This window comes from Culex quinquefasciatus, chromosome 3, assembly GCF_015732765.1.
Source record: "Culex quinquefasciatus strain JHB chromosome 3, VPISU_Cqui_1.0_pri_paternal, whole genome shotgun sequence".
Lineage (NCBI taxonomy): Eukaryota > Metazoa > Arthropoda > Insecta > Diptera > Culicidae > Culex > Culex quinquefasciatus.
In genome coordinates, this window is record NC_051863.1 from 67,207,656 (window position 1) to 67,232,023 (window position 24,368).

The 24,368-nt window shown below is 38.5% G+C and overlaps 1 protein-coding gene across 1 annotated transcript; it reads right to left on the minus strand.

Annotated features, from left to right (window-relative positions):
• Window positions 1-5,725: 5,725 nt before the first annotated feature.
• LOC6032506 (6-phosphogluconate dehydrogenase, decarboxylating) lies at window positions 5,726-23,397 on the minus strand. The gene is made up of 5 exons (XM_038260278.1): window positions 23,171-23,397; window positions 13,991-14,099; window positions 9,930-10,044; window positions 6,904-7,148; window positions 5,726-6,838 (listed from the first exon to the last, which is right to left on the minus strand). Exons 1-5 carry the CDS (start codon window positions 23,179-23,181, stop codon window positions 5,870-5,872), a joined length of 1,449 nt encoding a protein of 482 aa, XP_038116206.1. The 5' UTR covers window positions 23,182-23,397; the 3' UTR covers window positions 5,726-5,869.
• Window positions 23,398-24,368: the final 971 nt, after the last annotated feature.

Genomic DNA, 24,368 nt, shown 5'->3' on the forward strand with positions numbered 1-24,368 from the left:
TTGAATTGCGGGAAAATTGAAAATCAAAAACCCAAACAATGGTTTGTTATGGGCTACCATTTGACAGCTAGTGCTTTTGTTGTGGGCTCTCATTTGACAACCGTGCTAATGTCGACTGTTGTCAGTTTGCTTTGGTCGGAATAGGGTTGCCATCCCCCCGGATGCGATCGTCGATTATGATCGGGGAAAATGACAACACGGCGTAAAATCTAAAACATTGAAACCCCGATAGTTTGCTACCAATTGTTGGCAAACGAACGGGGTCATTGAGCAGTTCTCTAGGATTTCGGTCATTCGATTTTTTTTGTATTTTTTAATCCGACTGAAACTTTTTTGGTGCCTTCGGTATGCCCAAAGAAGCCATTTTGCATCATTAGTTTGTCCATATAATTTTCCATACAAATTCGGCAGCTGTCCATACAAAAATGATGTATGAAAATTCAAAAATCTGTATCTTTTGAAGGAATTTTTTGATCGATTTGGTGTCTTCGGCAAAGTTGTAGGTATGGATACGGACTACACTGGAAAAAAATAATACACGGTAAAAAAAATTTGGTGATTTTTTTATTTAACTTTTTATCACTAAAACTTGATTTACAAAAAAACACTATTTTAGAAGGCATAAAATGCCAACTTTTCAGAAATTTCCAGGTTGTGCAAAAAATCACTGACCGAGTTATGAATTTTTTAATCAATACTGATTTTTTCAAAAAATCGAAATTTTGGTCGTAAAAATTTTTCAACTTCATTTTTCGATGTAAATTCAAATTTGCAATCAAAAAGTACTTTACTGAAATTTTGATAAAGTGCACCGTTTTCAAGTTATAGCCATATTTAAGTGACTTTTTTGAAAATAGTCGCAGTTTTTCATTTTTTTAAATTAGTGCACATGTTTGCCCAGTTTTGAAAAAAATATTTTTGAAAAGCTGAGAAAATTCTCTATATTTTGCTTATTTGGACTTTGTTGATACGACCTTTAGTTGCTGAGATATTGCAATGCAAAGGTTTAAAAACAGGAAAATTGATGTTTTCTAAGTTTCACCCAAACAACCCACCATTTTCTATCGTCAATATCTCAGCAACTAATGGTCCGATTTTCAATGTTAATATATGAAACATTTGTGAAATTTTCCGATCTCTTCGAAAAAAATATTTTTGGAATTTTCAAATCAAGACTAACATTTCACAAAGGCCAAACATTCAATATTACGGCCTTTTGATATGTTAGTTTCGATTTAAAATTTTTGAAAATATTTTTTTCGAAAAGATCGGAAAATTTCACGAATGTTTCATATATTAACATTGAAAATCGGACCATTAGTTGCTGAGATATTGACGATAGAAAATGGTGGGTTGTTTGGGTGAAACTTAGAAAACATCAATTTTCCTGTTTTTAAACCTTTGCATTGCAATATCTCAGCAACTAAAGGTCGTATCAACATAGTCCGAATAAGCAAAATATAGAGAATTTTCAAAAATATTTTTTCAAAACTGGGCAAACATGTGCACTAATTTAAAAATGAAAAACTGCGACTATTTTCAAAAAGTCACTTAAATATGGCTATAACTTGAAAACGGTGCACTTTATCAAAATTTCAGTAAAGTACTTTTGATTGCAAATTTGAATTTACATCGAAAATGAAGTTGAAAATTTTACGACCAAAATTTCGATTTTTGAAAAATCAGTATTGATTAAAAATTCATAACTCGGTCAGTGATTTTTGCACAACCTGGAAATTTCTGAAAAGTTGGCATTTTATGTCTTCTAAAACATATCAAAAATAAAAAAATAAAAATAGTGTTTTTGTAAATCAAGTTTTAGTGATAAAAGTTAAATAAAAAATCACCAAATTTTTTTACCGTGTATTATTTTTCCAGTGTAGTCCGTATCCATACCTACAACTTTGCCGAAGACACCAAATCGATCAAAAATTCCTTCAAAAGATACAGATTTTTGAATTTTCATACATCATTTTTGTATGGACAGCTGCCGAATTTGTATGGAAAATTATATGGACAAACTAATGATGCAAAATGGCTTCTTTGGGCATACCGAAGGCACCAAAAAAGTTTCAGCCGGATTAAAAAATACAAAAATTAAAATTGAAGAAAAAAGACCGATTTCGTAGAGAATTGCTCCATTTTGTCTTCCTCACTGAGGTAAGGCTATAATCCTGCTCTAAAAATGAACTTTTTATTAAAAGCTCCTAGACCCACCTTCATGTATACATATCTACTCAGAATCGAAAACTGAACAAATGTCTGTGTGTGTGTATGTATTAGGGTGGGTACGTTTTTCAAAAAGTTCTCGGATCAAGCTTTAGTATGGTTCCCCTTGTAGGGCATGCCCATAGGGATTTTCATGCCAAATATCAGCTCATTTGGTTGTAAACTGGCTGCGCGCATCAGGGTTAAAGTTTACATGGGAATTACTATGGGAAATTGGAACTTTTTGTTAAAACGCTCCTACATACATACCATACCAAACAGCTTAGAACACCATACGCGGTGCCCGTGCTGTATCAAGAAGGTTGTTCCATGTTGCTCGGTTCTGGGCTGCAGCTCGCCAGTCTCCTAGGTCTCCTACAGGTCTGGGAAAATCACGCGCCAACTTCTGGTATGGTCAAGCCTAAGGGGAATGGTCTGTATAACACTTTTCCCGAAGAGAGCATATGGATTCGTTGTCCCTAGACCTGGCGCATCGGCAAACAATCCGATGTCTCCGGAATCAACGGTTTTCACTCAAAAAGCATCAAATTTTCCTTAGCATGCTATGAAAGCTTGATGAACACCGCGACGCCATATGTCAGACAGCTACCACGTGGGAGAGAAACGGCTGGAATATTCAATTGCAAACCTTCTTTCAAGTAGAAAATGATCATTTCGAGTAATCCTTATATTATTTAGTCGAATTCAAAATCTTTGCATAGCAAATTTGTATTTTTTTGCAAATATTTCAACCACTTGGTAGCTGTCTGACATATGGCGTCGCGGTGTTCATCAAGCTTTCATAGCATGCTAAGGAAAATTTGATGCTTTTTGAGTGAAAACCGTTGATTCCGGAGACATCGGATTGTTTGCCGATGCGCCAGGTCTAGGGACAACGAATCCATATGCTCTCTTCGGGAAAAGTGTTCTCCAGACCATTCCCCATAGGCCTGACCATACCAGAAGTTGGCGCGTGATTTTCCCAGACCTGTAGGAGCGTTTGAACAAAAAGTTCCAATTTCCCATAGTAATTCCCATGTAAACTTTAACCCTGATGCGCGCAGCCAGTTTACAACCAAATGAGCTGATATTTGGCATGAATGTCCCTATGGGCATGCCCTACACTGAAAGAAAGTCACATAGCAATATCACATGTTTCACACGTGAATCTGCCCCATACGACATTACATGTGAATGTCATGTGCAAATCACTTAGAAATTTGTCATCGCGGGACGCGATAAATTCAAAAGCAAAACACGTTAATCTAACGTGTCATCTCACATGATTATCACATGAAATATTTATGAGAATGAAATAAATTGCACATCGAAATCAAATGATTTTCTTTTAATTTCCAAGTGAGGATATTATGTAGCATATTTTTGCCTATTCTGATTGATTGTAAAATAAAAATACGTTTAATATTTTTTGATTTATGCCTTTATTTATGTAGCGTAAACAACACCTAACAAACACTTTTGCATGATTAACACCTTAACTCCCAAGCTCAAGAAAAAGGGGGAATTGGTATGGAAATTCCCCCTTTTCTCGAGCTTGGGAGTTTTGGTGTTAATCAAAAACATCACTTTTTCGAGAACGATTCACACTTTAAAAAAAGATGCACATTCTGGACGATCAGCGAAAATTGAATTCTATGCCACACACCGGATCTCTCACACTCTCACACACCGGAACAAGCCTGGACGGGGTCTTGGAAAGTCCTCTTCCGGGAATCCCTAGGTTTCGCCGGAAGTTCTCCTATCCGTGATTACCTGTAGAAATATTAGAAATTTTCTGCTGAGTATTAAATATTGTAAAGAATTCAATAGAAATTACTTACCATATTATTAAAAATAATCCAGCAATATTTTATTCATTAAAATCAACTTTTTTCGGGATGAAAATAAAATAAAGAGAGCGAGCTCTAGCTCGGACTTTATGAAAGTTGCCATCTTGCTTTAGGATTAAATATCGTCATCGATAGCATTTGAAACTAACGTGAATTTCACTTGGATATCAAAGGACAAGTCGATTGGAGCAAATCAAAATGAAATTCATTTGAATCTCACGTGATTTACACTTCAAAACCAAAGGACAAGCCGATTGGGGCAAATCAAGGTGAAATTCATTTAAGTCTCACGAGAACACCATGCGAAAAATGAGTGAATGTTTGTTTGCCAATGATCAGCTGGGGCTGAATGAATTTCACATTCATTTGAAATGAAAAGCACGATAAAGTCAAAGGAAAAGCACGTGAAGTTATCGTGTTGGTTTTTGGAGTAGCTCACGTGAAAAAACGTTTGATTTTGCTATGTTGGTTTCTTTCAGTGTACAAGGGGAACCATACTAAAGCTTGATCCGAGAACTTTTTGAAAAACGTACCCACCCTAGTATGTATGTATGTGACCAAAATTCTCACTGAGTTTTCTCAGCACTGGCTGAACCGATTTTGATCGAACCGGTTGCATTCGACTTGGTTTAGGGTCCCATACATCGCTATTGAATTGTTTGAAGTTTCGATAAGTAGTTCAAAAGTTATGCATAAAAATGTGTTTTCACAAATACCCGGATCTCAATTGTATGCATGTAAACGCTGTCCGGATCCATCATCCGACCCATCGTTGATTAGGTAATTGAAAGGCCTTTCCAATGAGTCCAAAACATTGAAGATCTGGCAACCCTGTCTCGAGTTATGACCACTTAAGTGATATTTATGTACTTTTTTGAAGCCGGATCTCACTTAAATGTATGTAAACTATGTCTGGATCCATCATCCGACCCATCGTTGGTTAGGTAATTGAAAGGCCTTTCCAATGAGTCCAAAACATTGAAGGCAACCCTGTCTCGAGTTATGACCACTTAAATGGTATTCATGTACATTTTTGAAGCCGGATCTCACTTAAATGTATGTAAACTATGACCGGATCCATCATCCGACCCATCGTTGGTTAGGTAATTGAAATGCCTTTCCAAAGAGTCCAAAACATTGAAGATCCGGCAACCCTGTCTCGAGTTATGACCACATAAGTTATACATTGTGTTCTTTTTTTCTGGATTTAAAAAAATGATGAAACCACTCATATACCCTAGCATATACCCATTTTTGGTAAAAAGTGAGGAAGGCATCAACCACATAGGTGGATATAAGTTTAACAACCTCTTTACACAGAGCTCACACACACTTCCAAAGTTTGATATGATAGTAAGTGTGAGTCCCGTGTAAAAAGTGACAGTTTGTCATTTTTTAGTTTGACTTTGTCCAACCAACGGGGGTTGAGTGTAGAGCTTTATGCGTCTCTTGGAATCCCGGTGGCGACTTTACACCGACCCGGAAGCGAACAAATTGTGAGCAGTTATCAGAGTTAGCAGATTCTGTAATTGACAAAATGTCGATGCCGAAAGATGCATTAGAAATTTGTATCTGTCACGTCCATCAAATCGCCGTCCGTTCTCGAATACCACCCCAAAAGCTTCGGAAGACTCGTGACTTTCTCAAAATAGTAAAAATAGACATCATCCTAAACAACCACTTTTATTACAAAAAAGAAAACAATTTCGAAATCTAACCGAATGAGCAACAATAAATAACGATTCATGGAGAAGGTGTCCTCTGTTCAACGGAATGTAGTGGAATCAACCAGCGGCGTCGTCCTCGTCGCATTAGGCCAGATAAGTACTAGCGGAAACGTTGCCACCCTTGCCGGTCCAGTTGGTGTGCACAAACTTGCCCTCCTTGCCGAGCAGCTCGTACGTGTGCGCCCCAAAGTAGTCCCGCTGGGCCTGCAGCAGATTCGCGGGCAGCCGCTCCGAGCGATAGCCATCGAAGAAGGCCAGCGCGGCGGACATGGCCGGCACTGGGACGCCCCACAGGACGGCCTGGCTAACGACCTCACGCCACGACTGCTGGTTCTTCACGATGGCGTCCTTGAAGAAGTTGTCCAGCAGCAGGTTGGACAGCGCCGGGTTGCGCACGAACGCATCCCGGATGTTTCCGAGGAAGACACTACGGATGATGCAACCTCCGCGCCACATCAGCGCGATTCCACCGTAGTTCAGGTTCCACTTGTACTCGTTGGCGGCCTCGCGAAGCAGCATGAAGCCCTGAGCGTACGAGACGATCTTTGCGCAATACAGAGCGTTGCGGATGTGCGTGAGGAACGCCTTACGGTCGGCAACGGTGGGCTTGGTGGACGGGCCGGCGAGTTGCTTGCTAGCCTTGGCACGTTCCTCCTTCAGGGCGGACAGACAACGCGAAAAGACGGCCTCGCCAATCAGCGTAACCGGAACTCCGTGGTGCAGGGCAGCGATCGCCGTCCACTTGCCGGTTCCCTTCTGGCCAGCCGTGTCCCGAATACGCTCCAGCAAATACCCCTCGTCGTCCTTGTAGTTCAGGATGTCCCGAGTGATCTCGATCAGGAACGAGTCCAGCACGCCCTTGTTCCACTCGTCAAACTCCTGAGCCATCTCCTTCTGGGTCATGCCGAGCGCCAACATCAGGTGGTACGCCTCGCAGATCAGCTGCATATCTCCGTACTCGATTCCGTTGTGCACCATCTTGACAAAGTGACCGGCTCCGCCCTCGCCAACCCACTCGCAGCAAGGATCGCCGTTGGATTTGGCGCAAATAGACTAAAACAAAAAAAAACAGCGATCATTTACAAGATTCTCACCAACCAACCCACCCCAAACCAAACCTGAAAGATGTCCTTGATCAGCGGCCACGCGTCCGGATGACCACCGGGCATCAGCGACGGGCCGTAGCGGGCGCCCTCCTCACCCCCGCTCACGCCGGAACCCACGTACAGGATGCCCTTGGCCTTGAGTTCCTCGTACCGGCGGGCCGAATCCTGGTGCTCCGAGTTGCCCCCGTCGATGATGACGTCACCCTTCTCGATCAACGGAAGCAGCTGGGCGATAAAGTCGTCCACGGCGTTGCCGGCTGGAAGTGAGACAAGCGAGGTAAGCGATAGCCAATTAACGCACGATCGCGATCGTGGAATGTCGCGAGCACGTGATATGGCGTGGGCTCCGTAAATGGTTTGGTCAAGTCAGAGACGTTGCGTATTTCTGTCATTTTGTATTTTTTGTAATTTTGTGTCTTTGTGTTTTTGTTTTTTTTTGTGTTTTTGTGTTTTTTTTTTGTGTTTTTGTGTTTTTGTTTTTTTTTTGTGTGTTTGTGTTTTTGTGTTTTTATGTTTTTGTATTTTTGTATTTTTGTATTTTTGTATTTTTGTATTTTTGTATTTTTGTATTTTTGTATTTTTGTATTTTTGTATTTTTGTATTTTTGTATTTTTGTATTTTTGTATTTTTGTATTTTGTATTTTTGTATTTTTGTATTTTTGTATTTTTGTATTTTTGTATTTTTGTATTTTTGTATTTTTGTATTTTTGTATTTTTGTATTTTTGTATTTTTGTATTTTGTATTTTTATTTTTGTATTTTGTATTTTTGTATTTTTGTATTTTGTATTTTTGTATTTTTGTATTTTTTGTATTTTTGTATTTTGTATTTTTGTATTTTGTATTTTATTTTGTATTTTTGTATTTTTGTATTTTTGTATTTTTGTATTTTGTATTTTTGTATTTTTGTATTTTTGTATTTTTGTATTTTGTATTTTGTATTTTTGTATTTTGTATTTTGTATTTTTGTATTTTTGTATTTTTGTATTTTGTATTTTTTTTTTTTGTATTTTTTTTTTTGTATTTTGTATTTTGTATTTTGTATTTTTGTATTTTGTATTTTTGTATTTTTGTATTTTGTATTTTGTATTTTTGTATTTTGTATTTTTGTATTTTTGTATTTTTGTATTTTGTATTTTGTATTTTTGTATTTTGTATTTTGTATTTTGTATTTTTGTATTTTTGTATTTTTGTATTTTTGTATTTTGTATTTTTGTATTTTTGTATTTTGTATTTTTGTATTTTTGTATTTTTGTATTTTTGTATTTTTGTATTTTGTATTTTTGTATTTTGTATTTTTTTTATTGTATTTTTGTATTTTTGTATTTTGTATTTTTGTATTTTTGTATTTTTGTATTTTTGTATTTTTGTATTTTTGTATTTTTGTATTTTTGTATTTTGTATTTTTGTATTTTGTATTTTTGTATTTTGTATTTTTGTATTTTTGTATTTTTGTATTTTTGTATTTTTGTATTTTTGTATTTTTGTATTTTTGTATTTTTGTGTTTTTGTATTTTTGTGTTTTTGTGTTTTTGTGTTTTTGTGTTTTTGTTTTTTCTTTGTTTTTTTTTTGTGTTTTTTTGTTTTTATGTTTTTATGTTGTTGTATTTTTGTATTTTTGTGTTTTTGTGTTTTTGTCTTTTTGTGTTTTTGTGTTTTGTGTTTTTATGTTTTTATGTTTTTGTGTTTTTGTGTTTTTTTGTTTTTGTTTTTTTTTGTGTTTTTGTGTTTTGTGTTTTGTGTTTTTATGTTTTTGTGTTTTTTTGTTTTTGTGTTTTTGTGTGTCCCTGGTTATTTAATAAAATCTACTAACTTTATAGCTAGATTTACCATTTTTAACAAAATTGTAAGAGCTATAAAATCAACGATTTTGTTATATTTTAATTTTTTACCCACGCAACAACTCAACTTTCAACCTTCAAGCTGTCCACATCGCAACGTAACTTTGCGCCAACATCAAGATTAATGAGCAAAGGTACACAAATCGAAAGTGATTGTCCGCTTCACACGACTGCTCTCGATGGTGCTAGAACATAAAAATAGAAGCCCATTCCGTCCCTAAAGGTGTCAAATCTGTAGGCTCCCCCTTAAACCGACTGGAAGCCAATATTCTAGCGCTGTTTGAGTTCGAATCCAAGTCACGATTCGCGCTCGGCAAGATCAATGCTCGACTGAACAACCGACGGTGGCGGTGAAGGTCATCGCGCCAGTATAACCTGTTATGCAATGGGCCACAACAACGCGCGCGGTAAGTTCATCAGCAGAGGTAGACTTTCGCTTGCCCTAGTTTCAGACAGGCAGCCACCGTCGGACGGGGGTGCAGCGGACCGCGTTGGGAAGAGCCTAAGGCCGCCGGCGTCACCGATGCATTTCGAGACCCGGCGTGCCAACCGCTCGACACGGTGTCTGCCGGACGCCGGTATAGGGTAGTTTGGTCATTGTCGAACGTATGAAACTTGAGGAGGTATTAGACTATGACAAACAAACATACTCGCACTTTTTCGTGTTTGACAGTTTGGCAAACTCGCAAAAAAAAAGCAAAATGTCAGCATGCATACTGACATTCTGTAAACAAACAAAGCAGTCAAACTGTCTGTTTGTTTGTCATAGTCTAATACCTCCTTTAGATTTTTCAGAACTACTTTAAATCTCTAAGGTAACTTTTCAATTAGGCATAACCTTGGATGAAAACAAAAAGTTAATCCCGCTGACTAAACAAATTGACAACTCACCCCACAATTACCCGATTATCTCCCGGCGTTAAATTTATTGCTTTTTTTCGCTCTCCAACGATCGTCATATTCATGTAAGACTCCACGATCTATGAGTCGAGCGTTGCAACTCCTGCTGCATGTTCCGACCGTGGGGGGTCACTCCCATAACCTCTAAATGACATTATCGAACCTCGAGCGTGAGTCGTTCGGCGTTTGTCGTAACTCAACAGTCCTAAATAACAGTCGTAGCGATACGGTCCACGTCCTTCGATTTAGGTTTATATGAGTCACAAGTGCGCGGCGTAATCGTCAAATTCAGATCTTACCTTTTACCAGCATCATAATCTTGCGTGGTTTCTTCAGCTTGTTGACCATGTCCTGCAGGGAGTTGGCGCCGATGATTTTCGTGCCCTTGGCTTCGTTATCCAGGAAGTGTTTGACCTGTGGGTGGATAAAAGTAAATAATAATGGAAACTATAAATAATCTTGATTTGTTTCGTCACCACGTAAATTGGCGTGCGCCAATTTAAGGTGACTAGCCGGCTTGACTTCCGAAGCTTATCACGGAATTGAAGCTAAGGTCACGTATCATCGTGATGTTATTGCTTTATTTGTTCGATGACGAAACATTTTTCAGTTTAGCTTTATTTTCACACACTCGAAACAAACCAGTAAGCAAGAGAGCAACTTTTCTCATTTTATTAGTCTTAACTCTGCAGGTGCCTTCCAGTTATTTTACGTCATAGTTTCGTCCATACAAGTTTCCATACAAATTTAAAAGCTGTCCGAACCAAAATGGAACAGTCTAGACTCGATTATCCGGAGTTTCGATTATCCGAAGTTCGATTATTGAAGGTTTATATGGGACTTCAGATATTCGAATCATGAACAATTTTTTCGCATTTCTTAATTTTCTTACTAAATATTATCCGAAGTGTATTTTTTTTCAATGCCTTCAGGTAATCAAGCCTGGGCTTTGTGTAAATATTCTAGAATCTGTAAATATCTTGATAACAGAATTTCAGATGTGTTTCGTATCTTCGGTAGGTATAGATATAGACAATTCGGAAAAAGTACATTCTAAAAAAATACTCATTCTTTTTTTTCAAATTTTAACACAGAAAAATATTTTAGATCTTAATTTTTTGATAAATAAAGACTATTTTTGGGCTACAAGCAAGGACAAAACATATTTCGAAGTGTTGAATTTTAAATCCAAGATTAACAATTGAAAAGGGCTTTTCAATGTAAAATTAGGACCTTAAAGATGTTAATTTTGAGTTTAAAATTTTGATAGTGTTTTATCGGATTGATCAGAACATTTTGCGTACTTTTCATTTTTTGAAAAACAAAAACACCATTATTCCAATTTTTTTTTTTCCTTTTGTGGCTGTTTTTCAGATAAATTTATAGCAAATTTTGTAAACTTCGCGAATTACATTTATTTTCAAACCTGGGTATGAAAATTTTGTTTTTGAGTAATTTTTCGCCAAATCTGACGAAAACGGAAAAAGTTGTCCCGACCCTTCCGATTGTAAATGTATGAAATTCTTTATTTTCTGACCAATTTGGTAGCTTCGGCAAAGTTGTAGGTTACGATTAGGGACTTTTCAGCAAATATAGGCACACGGAAAAACTTCCATTTTTTATTTCATTTTTTTAAAGTTTTCGAAACTTGTTGATGTTTTTTGGTACTGGAGTTATGTTTTTGCAAAATATCAAAAATCTGGAAATACATAAAATACAAAAAAAATACCTATTAACCTTTTTACATTTTTTGATAAAATGTACCGTTTACGAGTTATAGCTACCTTTAACTTTTTAAAAATCGATAATGTATTCCAAAGGTACCTGTAACTTGAAAACGATACAGTAAAAGGCAATTCCTGCTCAAATCAGGATTTTTTCTGGTACTTTTGTACCCGACCCTCTCCGATTTCAATGAATCTTTGTAGACATGTTATCCTGGGCCTATATAAGCCGTTTTTGTGTATATGGAGCCTATAGTACTTGAAAATAACATTTGAGAAGGGCGTAAGGTATTTAAAAAATTTTGTATTTTGTAATTTAAAAATTACTGTATCTCGAAGCCGTTGCGTCGTATCGAAAAGTGGTCAAAGGGGACCATCCATAAACCACGTGGACACTTTAGGGGGTTTGGCGATTGTCCACGATCCATACAAAAAAGATTTTTTTTGTATGAAAAATTGTCCACGAGAGGGGGGGGGGTAACAGATTCCCAAAAAAGTGTCCACGTGGTTTATGGATGGTCCCAAGACAAACTTGAAATTTGACGGGCTTTCTGAAAAAAAAAATACACTCAAACAAAAATACACGCCATATCTATGAGATTTTTCGATTTTTAAGTCTAAAACTTAAATTTAAAGGTGATGTCACGATTTTTTTTCGTTCAAATTTTTGAGGAAATAGCCTAAAATGTTACCAAAAGACTGACGAAAAATGCAGGATGGTATGTCACTCCTTAAAAAATACAAAAATCATTTACTAAAACTGTTTTTTTGAAAAGTGGTCTAAACTTCAAATTTTTTGAAAACCGGTAGTGGGAATCGATTCTCCAGACAATTTTACATAATAGTCTTCATAATGACCCTTGTCCTATGTCCAATCCTTGGGAAGATACAGCGGTTTTAAAAATGAAAATGTTGAAAAAACGGTTTTTTTGGTGATTTATAGCAATTTCTATATGACAGACATGGTTTTTCAGTCTCGTAAATATTTTTACCGGAAAGCTCGTCCAATTTCCCATAAGTTTGCCTTAGACAGCATTTCAATTGGATGTAAGGGCTTACAGATATAAGCTTAATTACATTGCTTATAACTGAAAATAGAATATATTTTTTTCAGTGTGGTAGGAACCAGGAGTAAATTTGATTACGTAAATATAAAAACGATATAAAAAAAATGTTTCATAGGCAAACTTATGGGAAATTGGACGAGCTTTCCGGTAAAAATTGGACATAGGACAAAGGTCAATATAGAGACTTTAATGTAAAATTGTCTGGAGAATCGATTCCCACTACCGAATTTCAAAAATTTTGACGTTTAGACCACTTTTCAAAAAAACAGTTTTAGTAAATGATTTTTGAGCAACATACCATCCTGCATTTTTTGTCAGTCTTTTGGTAACATGTTAGGCTATTTCCTCAAAAAATTTGAACAAAAAAAAATCGTGACATCACTTTTAAATTTATGTTTTAGACTTAAAAATCAAAAAATCTCATAGATGTGGCGTGTATTTTTGTTTCAGTGTATTTTTTTCAGAAAGCCTGTCCAATTTCCTATAAGTTTGTCTTTGACCATTTTTGATACGACGCAACGGCTTCGAGATACAGTTATTTTTAAATTACAAAATACAAAAATATTTAAATACCTTACGCCCTTCTCAAATGTTATTTTCGAGTACTATAGGCTCCATATACACAAAAATGGCTTATATGAGCCTAGAATAACATGTCTACAAAGTTTCATTGAAATCGGAGAGGGTCGGGTACAAAAGTACCAGAAAAAATCCTGATTTGAGCTGGAATTGCTCTAAAGTAATTATTGATTATTTTTCGATTACACATTCAATTTTGTCTTTAACAAATATTTATGGAATTTTTTTTGTCTAGATTTTTGATACTTTCCACTTTAATATCTAAAAATTTTTGTGCTGCTTGTTTTTTGGCAATTGTGTTTTATATGTTAATAATGCCGTCTAACTAAAAAGTGACGAGCTGTCACTTTTTACACGGTGTTCACCCACAGTGTGTGGTGTGTGTGAACTCCGTGTAAAAAGGGTGTCAAACTAAAAAGTGACCCCGTTCGTTTGACAACAGTTGGTGTCAAACCACCGGGGTTTGAGTGTAATTCGGAATCAAAATACACTCAAACCCCGATGGTTTGACACCAACTGTTGTCAAACGAACGGGGTCACGTTTTAGTTTGACACCCCTTTTACACGGAGTTCACACACACTACCAAACGTTTCTTTTGATAGAGTGCGTGAGCGCCGTGTAAAAAGTGACAGTTCGTCACTTTTTAGTTTGACTTTGACCAACCAACGGGGTACAAACTAAAAAAGTGTCAAACGAAAAAGTGACCAACCACCGGGGGTTGAGTGTACATACTTTGAGAATTCAGCTTTTATTCATGAAAAATTAAATAGCAAGAGTTAAAGAACATATAAATACTTCCTAGATAATTTGTAAGAAAATTTTATTTAAAGCATTATAAAAAGTTGGTCGATACTTCATAAATGGACCAAACAGAAATTGGGCACCGCTGATCTAGAACAAAGAGCTATTCACATTTTTTCGATTAAATAATTTTGCCATATTTGCCTACACAAAGATGAATGAATGTTTCATATCGTTCCTGTTCCTACCTTGTCTACAGTTCTGTTGTAGGCGCACACGACGAAACCGTGGGAGTCCATGTTGAGGATCAGGTTCTGTCCCATGACGGCCAGGCCGATAAGTGCAATGTCAGCTTTTCTGCAAGTTTAAAAACAAAAAAAAAAGTTGTTTGATTAACTATGAGCTAAGATTCGGCTTTTGTGGACTTGGTCAGGCAATCACGCTTTGGGGTTTGACATCAAAAATAAAACAATATCGTTCAAATTGTAGTCAATACACGAGAAACACTTTATTCATCAATATAATGTAAACAGATTTTCGAAGTAGCTTTCGTCAACGCTCGACCCACTCCGAGTGCTGGACATAATTCTCCACCAGGCGCCACGTCGCACTATCCAGAGCCTTTTCTCTCCAGCGAGCGTCCAGGACAATCTTGAACGATGCATACCACGCCTGACCGGTGCAGCGAAGATGATTCGGAACCACACTTTTGGCCGCAACGGAATCTTTTGCGGACATTCCGAGCGCTTCGCGCACCATCCGGCACATTTCACTGTTGGGAAGATTCGGATCTTTGAATTTGATCCACAGCGTAAACTTGGAATCGTCCTTCTTGACCGTCGGGGCGATCTCGGCGACCTGCTTGGGGATGGCTGGTTTGGGAAGGTTGTTGTTTTTGTCCGTTATGAGTTCCGCTGGTTTTAGCGGTGCCAGTTTCGGCTTGAAACTTTGCGCAGCAAGAGATTTCTTGAACATCTCGACACTGTCCACCGGTATGGCAAATGAGAAGTTGGGTTTCTCCAGAGGAGCCTCGGACTTCTTCACGCTGCCGAAGGTGAAAATCTTGGCCGGCGATTTAACATCTGGAGTTTTGTTTTCGTCTCGGGTCAGGTCTACAACAGTTGAATCAATCGTAACTTTCACCATATCGTTGCAGTCAGAAAATGGTTCTTGCTTCACTTTGCCATTTTCACCATCGCTGTTCCCTTCCGAATTCGGCGAAGAATCCGGTGGGGTGTTGTAAACTTCCTTCTCCAGGTTGGTGTTCAGTTTAGTCAGCTTAGAGATAATGCTTTCGAACTTGTTCTCCAGCTGCACGACCAAAGAGTCGTCCTCCACCTGGTGTTCAGCTTCGATCTCCGGCGCTTCCTCGTCGGGGTCGTCCCTGATCGGCGCCACCTTACCGTTACACCCGTCGCAGACCCAGCGAATGTTCGGCGAGGAACCAATCACCGCCAGGTCAGTCCCGGACAGCTTCACGCACATCCCGTGGAAGTCCTTCCCGCATGACCCGTCACATTTGATGCGTTGATCGTTGAAAATACAGCTCGTAGACGCGCAGTTCTTGCCCGCTCCAGGCGGTACCGATCGATTCGAAATGCCCACTGAACACTCCTTGAAGGGGTCATTGCGGCAAACGTCGCAGAACCAGAATACGTTGCGTGACGACTTGATCACCGGAACATCAACTGCGGATAGGCCAACACAAACGGCGTGGAATCTCTGCCGGCAGCTGCCTTTGCAGTCGATCGAGAGATCGTTAAAGTTGCAGCTTGGGTAGGCGCACGACTGGGAGGATTGATTCATGGTGGTTTGAGTTGGACGTAAATCGGGGTTTCAATACGAATTATGTAGATTTGAGACACAATTCTGAACGTTCGAACAAATATGAAATCTCGCGATCGCTCTTGATCTGTTGTGTCACTGTAACTGAAGATTATCACGAACACTACTATAGCCGTTGGATTCTATTGTTGGGCATTGTCTGTAAGTTTACCGAGGATCATCAAGTGCTAGAAACCGTGAGTCGAGGTGGCTTTGTTACAACTTGCAAGCAGAACATAACCAAACTTTTTGGCACCCTCGCAAACGAAAAATCAATACAAATTGCTGCCGGATCTTTTCCGGATCTCTCCCGGAAAAGATTCGGCAGCAATTTTGTATGGTTTGACGTTTGCGGATGGTACCAAAAAAAGGTAAACAAATCACTTCGTGCATCAGCCATTTGTCCAGCGATCAATGTCCCGTAACAAAGTAACATCAACTTACGGTATCAGCAAACAAACCACCAGATAACAATCGAATCAAATGGCAATAGTTGTGTGAGCAATCGACCAGTTTTGTTGTACCGTCCAAAATTCTATAAAAAAAAGTCCTGTTGTCCTGTTTTGTCTATCCCATAATGGTCCGATCCTCGCCGAATTGTTCCTCGCCGGTCTGCAGCTTCAACGATCGCTCGATCGACTGCAAGGGCAGTTGCCGGCAACGGTTCCACGCCGTTTGCGTAGGCCTGCCCGCGGCCAGCGTTCCGGTGATCGCTGCCTCATCAAGCTTTTTCTGGTTCTGCGACGTTTGCCGCGATCACATCCGGACGGGCCGGACAACGGTGGCAGAGCTGCGGCCTGCCGAGGAGCGAAGCTGCGGGTCGACGAGCTGTATCTACACCGATCAACTGGTCGCGTGCGACGGCCCGTGCCGGAAGAACTTTCACGGCATGTGTGTGGAGCTGTCCAAGACGGACCTGTCGGTGATTGGTTCGTCAAGCAACATTGTCTGGTTCTGCGCCGAGTGTAAGCTGAATGAGGTTCCGGTTCTGGACTACAAGATCACCAGCCTGAAGAATCCACCGGATTCTACGCCGAATCCGGAAGGGATGAACTGTGAAGAAGTTCCGGCTGTTAAAACTCCCGAACCAAACGACGGAGATCGCGAAAACGATCGCGGAGCACCAGCTTCTTCAACAATTTCGAACGAAAGCGACGACAATGACGACTCTGCAATGGAGGATTCTTCGAACATCGCAGATGTCCCAACTGTTGAATCTCCCAAAGGCGATCGCGGAGCTACAAATTCCTCAGACTCTCCACCATGTTTGCAGCAGAACGCTCCGGAAGCTGGCGTTCAACCACATATCGAAACTGCGACGCTGACCCCACCAGCACCAATAAAACCGGAAGTGGACGAAACCAAAACCTCATCCCCATCCAAAAAGCGTCCCCTAAACACGGATTCCACCGTTGCACCGATCGCACCAAAAACCGTCAAGAAGAACGACTCCGTATTCTCGCTGTACCTCCGGTTCTCCGTGCCGAACATGTCCGACCTGGGCGCGGAAAGGGCGGTGCGAAGTGCGCTGGGAATGTCTCACCGAGAGCCCGTTACGGCCTGGAGCGTGACTCCGCATCGTGTGATTTTCCCCAGATATTCGACGTTCCGGGTCGATTTGGATGCGCGCTGGAAATCGGCGGCTTTGGAGGATTCAACGTGGCGTGGTATGGCCAATTATGAGGAGCACAGGGAGTGGTTTGTTGTGAAGAGTTCATGACTGAACATATTTTGTTTATTCGTTATTTTGTTATTGATTATTAATACAATTCTCATACTGTATCTATAAAAAGTTAGTTTTCAGTTTTTGATTAGTCTCAAAAATATCACAAAATAAAAGGGCAATTTTCTCTTAAATTCGAAATACTCAGAATACAAATTGAAATCCCCCTTTCCCTTGAAATCCCTTGAAATCGCGAAAAATATACAACACTTTTTTAACTTGCTTATTTTTATTAATGACCTTCTCAAACACCTTTTCAACCATTATCGATCGATTCCACTCTCGCCGTAAACGCACATCGCCAGACTGCACTGCGGCTCGTACTCGTCGAATCGTGAAGGTTGCGGTCCGGCCCGGTTCCGGACGCGATCAATCGGTGGCTCGCCCAGCCTCTGGTTGCGCTCGTCCACGCAGTCATTGCAGCGCCAGAACATACCCGGCGCCGTGGTGATCACGTGCAGCTGTATCTCCGTGAGGCCCACACACGCCGCGTGGACCGTCCGGCCACAACCCCGGCTGCACGTGACGGTCCGCGCGTCACGGCACACCGGTGAATCCAGCAGCGGGCAGTCGGCCATTGGTAGTGTGATGCACGAAGTAGATTTGACCCAAAAACTTTAAAACTTAATATTGTGAATTTTTTGAGTTATGAATTGTTTTAACGCTTAACTGTTTGCGCTTATTTTAATACTAATAAATAGTTCAAGGTTTGAAGTCTTTTAAATGTGTCTTTAAAATATCTACCTTTGTTATAGGTAGTGAAAACGTCCACACATATTATCATCTACCGATGTAAACGGGTAAAATAAAAATTGTTTTACAATTTGAAATTTAATAAAAATTTTGCAAACTTGTAGCCGAATATCAACTAAAGCTAATCAGGACATCTTTATTTACAACCAGTGTTATAAATTAGTGATAGAAAAACCTATCATTAGATGATTTCTACGCCAAAAGATCAGAGAGTATTGCGAACATCACTTTAGCTTGTGAGATCTCTTTTTTTTATCTCATGATCGCCAGTAAGAGCATTCTCTCATCATCACTACTTCTAGCAAAACAATGCCAAAGGGCCGTTGTGGGTTTGTAAACAAAAAGTGTATCCCTTTCATGCCAGATGTAAACATCCTCTAGCGTGAGCAGGACACACTCTTTGTTTACAAACCCACAACGGCCCTTTGGCATTGTTTTGCTTGACTTCTCAACTCCTCGTTCACGCATACTCGCCGGAGATCCCTTTGTTTTCTCAGAAAACAAAAAGGTAAATTGGTAAAATTTTGTTTTGTGGCGGCTTTTGAGGGGAATAATTGTGAATGTGGGAATGAGAGAGAAAAAGATAATGTCACAAGGGATTGTTTAAACACGCTTGGAGCTGAGAATCTCGCGACGAATAGAAGGTCAGTGAATGTTGGAAGATGAGAATTTGGGCATGATAATTGTAGGCGCTTAAAAAACACGGAAGTTTGATATTTGTTCAACCCTGTTCAAAACTTTTAAGTCATGGCTTTTGTTGACTTTTACACTTGATTGAGATGTTATTCACATTAGGGTAATTCTCTACCAACTCACACGAAATCGGGAAACATTCCCCCGACCCCTCTTCGATTTGCGTGAAACTTTGTCCTAAGGGGTAACTTTTGTCCCTGATCACGAATTCGAGGTCCGTTTTTTTATATCTCGTGATGGAAGGGCGGTACGACCCCTTCCATTTTAGAACATGTGAAAAAAGAGGTTTTTTTTCAATAATTTGCAGCCTGAAATGAGATAGGAATTTGCTGTCAAAGGGACTTTTATGTAAAATTAGACGTCCGATTTGATGGCGTACTCAGAATTCCAATAAAACGTATTTTTCATCGAAAAAAACACTAAAAAAGTTTTAAAAACTGTGTCCGTTACTCAACTGTAAATTTTTTTGGAACATGTGATTTTATGAGAAATTCAATGTTCTTTTCAAACCACATTGACCCAGAAAGGTAATTTTTTCATTAGAACATTATTTTTTTCATTTTAAAATTTCGTGTTTTTTCTAAAAATAAAACTTGGTACTTTAGTCGAATTTTATGTACTTTTCCATCACAAAAAGTTTCCGTAAGTGGGAGTACGGACAAATATTTGGCTCACTGTAGGTTGTGATGATATAATGTCACAAGGTCAAAACTAAATAGTACAAATATCCATCACCACTAGGGTAAGTGAATTTTCACGATTTCGCAGACAGTGAAATGAAATCCCGCGAAAATTGCCAATTTTCTCAATACTAAACAAATATTGCATCCACAAAGCAGTTTTATGTCTAATCTAATCTAATCCACAAAGCAGTTTTATGTAAACTAAAATAGTTTTCAATTGAATAGCGTGTTATAAACTATTTTAACACTTGAAGATATGTATGAAAAGAATTAAACGAATAACAAACAATTAATAAAATTGTTATTAAGTTTACTAATAATTAAACGCTAACCTAACTGAAAAAATAAGAATCATTCAAATCAGAAAAAATAGGAATCATCAAACTGTCACAAAATGCGAAGAGAAGGATGATTATAGCATTTAATCTAAGTAAGCTGTTAGAAAGGTCTAAAAATCCCGCTTGATGAGTCAAATAAAAAAAAACTATAAATCGCTATTTGGTTCTTTGGCTATTTGAATAGTTGTTGTTTATTTTATTAACGTGACTTTAACCTAGATGGGTCATTCGTCACTTTATTTGGATAGTGATGCATCAGCTTTTCATCGTAAACTTACTCAAATAAATCATGTTTTCATACCATGTTAAAACCAATTTGATACTTATCATTTATGTTATGTTTCTGTCAAAAGCCAGCAAAATTTGATTTTTATGTAAATAGTTGTTTGTCTAATATTTATTATTGTTTCATGTTGTTTGATAATATTTTTGAAGAAGGAAATCATGACATGTGAGAATATATTATAAAGTTTCCGTAAGTGGGAGTACGGACAAATATTTGGCTCACTGTAGGTTGTGATGATATAATGTCACAAGGTCAAAACTAAATAGTACAAATATCCATCACCACTAGGGTAAGTGAATTTTCACGATTTCGCAGACGGTGAAATGAAATTGCCAATTTTCTCAATACTAAACAAATATTGCATCCACAAAGCAGTTTTATGTCTAATCTAATCTAATCCACAAAGCAGTTTTATGTAAACTAAAATAGTTTTCAATTGAATAGCGTGTTATAAACTATTTTAACACTTGAAGATATGTATGAAAAGAATTAAACGAATAACAAACAATTAATAAAATTGTTATTAAGTTTACTAATAATTAAACGCTAACCTAACTAAAAAAATAAGAATCATTCAAATCAGAAAAAATAGGAATCATCAAACTGTCACAAAATGCGAAGAGAAGGATGATTATAGCATTTAATCTAAGTAAGCTGTTAGAAAGGTCTAAAAATCCCGCTTGATGAGTCAAATAAAAAAAAACTATATTGCGCAATTCTCACTAACTTGGACTTCGCACTAAATTATTGCTATCGATCGCACTATTGCGACTTGTCAAACTGGCTTGAGAAATTTTAATTTCTTCAAAAAATAATCAAAGCGAGCCGATGTTGCTCACCTGTCAATCGCAATTTTAAAGTGCGAATGACCAGTTTGGTGGAAACTGCGACTGGAAATGTAAATAAACAACTGCTGGTTGCCTAGTTTTTGGAAATTTTGTTGTCAAAAGTGCGAGAGAAAAGTGCGGGCCAAATCCAAGTTACAGTGCAAGGATCAATAAATTGCTATTTGGTTCTTTGGCTATTTGAATAGTTGTTGTTTATTTTATTAACGTGACTTTAACCTAGATGGGTCATTCGTCACTTTATTTGGATAGTGATTCATCAGCTTTTCATCGTAAACTTACTCAAATAAATCATGTTTTCATACCATGTTAAAACCAATTTGATACTTATCATTTATGTTATGTTTCTGTCAAAAGCCAGCAAAATTTGATTTTTATGTAAATAGTTGTTTGTCTAATATTTATTATTGTTTCATGTTGTTTGATAATATTTTTGAAGAAGGAAATCATGACATGTGAGAATATATTATAAAGCTTTAAAAGTCTTTTAAAATGCCGTTTTGGCAGGAAAAATCTTGTTTTTACTTTGAATTCTGTAAACTTTAAAAGAGATAAAATACATTTGTCTTCTAAACATACCTATCTTTAACCTACATCTTTAACGTACATAAATTTATATATATTTATTAAAACATTTAAACAAAAATAAATAAGTTTTACCAAGACTCTATATTCACGTATTGTGAAATTTTCGTGAAATTTTGTGTTTTTCAATTACAGTCCCCGTCAAAATTGCATTTTTCAGCGTGAAAAATCACTTAGCCTAACACCACCACACTAAATGTTTCGGAGCGTTTGGTACGGTATGTCCACGCATCCTTCCTCCCCTGCTGATTCTCTGAAATGTGATCCGTTCACAGAATCTGGCTCATGCGTTTAATGCAACCCAGTAGATCGGCCGCTTTAGTGGTTGTGTGACATCTTCGGGGAGACTCGGATGTATTGCAATCATTAATATTGACAAGAAAGAACTTGGGGCATAATCTCAAGTTCTTCCAGGATGCTTTCTTCGGACTGGCTGCGCTTGTGTTCGATTAGATAAGATATTTTTAATGTAACTTTTTAATAACCTATGTGAAAATTAATGGTTGCTGTTGTTAAGAGAGAGCAAGAAATGAACGCTAAAACGACGCTGTCGTGTTATTTTGTCGCACGTCGCTTTTTGACGTTCCAAGAAAAACGCGTTTTAATGTTTGACCTTGAATAAACAAAAATAACAGCACACAATGTAAACAATAACAAACACTTTATGTTTGGTTGACCGTTCTGTGCATTGTCACGAAGTTTGGTTGAATTTGGTTGCCGGATTTCCGAGTTATAATGTTGACGGTAGTCGGGCCTGTACGTGTGTCAAACGCGTTCTGACCTGAAAACCCCTTGGCCAGTTGTTGCACTTACATCAATTTTCAGGGTGTGTCAAGATAGCACGACAAACTTCTTTCATATGAAAAGTGACAACAATTCACGGAGTTTTTTCGGTTTTTATTGAATATCTCAGGATTGAAATCGAATTGTGGGGATCTGTGAAGGTCAAAAGGTGAGGCATTGTGAGCAGCTCCACTTCTTAACTCAATTTGGACCAAAATGCACGCGCGACAGGTTAGCACGACAGCGACGATATGTTAACATCTAGTTCTTTGGTCACATTCTTTGTACACATTTTTGGATGCATTTTTATTAAATCTTAGATTGGGTGGATTAAGAACCCAAATGGTAAGTTCTGATTTATTTGATTTATTTTGAACATTTTCCCGGAAAACCTGGCACCACCCTAATAAAGTCTTGCGCCTTAAAAACGTGTCTTTACGAAGACGATTCAAGAACGTAAAAAGCCGGTAAAGTTCAAATCAAACACACAAAACAAAAAAACGGCTCACTGCAAATCTTCAAGGAAGAACAGACATCGCAATCGACTGCTATTTGCGGCAATTCCGATTTCCGATGAGAACACTGATAGTGCAAGTCAACGCAACTCGACGCAAACCAACAATGATGACGATAATGACGGTCGGTTCGGTCGGTGTGACGACAAACACTCGACAATCTTGTGTGTGTTCGTATGAGCAAATGTAACAAAAAATAAATAAAACTCAACAGCAGCAAAAACAAAAAAAAACAGCAAACTAAACTATTCAGCAAAATCCCTTCCAATCGCGGTGTCAGCCTGCGAGCAGTTCAAGTACATTCGAGGTGACTGGCAGAAATTGGGGCTTGACGGAAGGTTACCCTCGCGGAGCCTTAACCAATTCCGACTTAGTGCCACCAAAACTTGGATCTACTCACGGTTCAGCCATTCTGCTACACAGTTGTCGCCCGCCGAACAGTTGAACTAATTTGGAGAAAATTTTGAACCGCACAAGCACGCACTAAGGACGACCGGTTTAATCCACGGCTTAAGCCACTTCCGAGAGTTTAAGTTGGAGTCGTGAACAGAAAAACGCGTGCGCACTGGAGCAACCTCGACCGATGACTGACTGAAAGTCGTACGATACAGACCAGACGAGCAGCGACGGCGAACTTCGCGAATTGCAACCGCGGCGAAATAGCGTTTTGTGCTGGCAATGTGTGCGTTTCCAGGGAGGTCCTCATCCACGGACGTAGTCGTTAGGTCGCGACGCGCTGCGCAATCCAGTTTGATGTGTGCTGTAACACGTGTTTGATCTTATGTATGTCTTGGATCCACCAGGGAAGTGTGTTTGTGTGAATGGCGCAAGCTCAATGTCGTGGTCAACCGCGGATTGTATAATACACAGACTAAATTCGCGATCGGCTAAAGTGTGGTCTACCTGAAATTGGGATAGGGCATGGAGTTTTGTTTTAATATCTTTATTAAATGTAGAGTAGGGTGGTCGTGACATCACGTATAAATTTTACACTTAACTTTAAAATCAAAAAATCTCATAGAAGCGACGTTTTTTTTCTCTCTGTGTTTTTTTTTTCAGAGAGCCCGTCAAATTTCCTACAAGTTTGTCTTTGACCACTTTTTGACAGGATGTAAAGGCTTCGAGATACAGCAATATTTAAATTACGATATACAAAATTATTTAAATAACTTATGCCCTTTACAAATGTCATTCTCGAGTGGAACTGGCAGCATATACAAAAAAAATGCTTATAACGACGTCGTCGTGCTATCTTGTCGCACCCGCCATTTCGCCGTTCCGAGAAAAACGCGTTTTAATGTTTGACCTTGAATAAACAAAAACGAAAGCACGCAATGTAAACAATATCAAACACTTTTTGTTTGGCAGGCCATTCTGTGCATTGTCCCGAAGTTTGGTTGAAGTTGGTTGCTGGAGTTATAATTACAAATGTTTACGGTAGTCTAACTTGTACGTGCGTCAAACGCGTTCTGAGCTGAAATCCCTTTGCCCTTTGTCGCACTTACATCAATTTTCAGGAAGTGACAAGATAGCACGACAAGATTGAAACTACTCTCATATGAAAAGTGACAAAAATTTTCGGACCTATTTGGTTTTCA

Excerpts from the sequence above, each read along its gene's own strand:
- LOC6032506 (XM_038260278.1), bottom strand. Across the intron at positions 10,045-13,990 it reads ACAACAGAACTGTAGACAAG|GTCAAACACTTCCTGGATAA; the intron begins GTAGGAACAGGA and ends ATCCACCCACAG. Across the intron at positions 7,149-9,929 it reads GATTATGATGCTGGTAAAAG|CCGGCAACGCCGTGGACGAC; the intron begins GTAAGATCTGAA and ends TCTCACTTCCAG.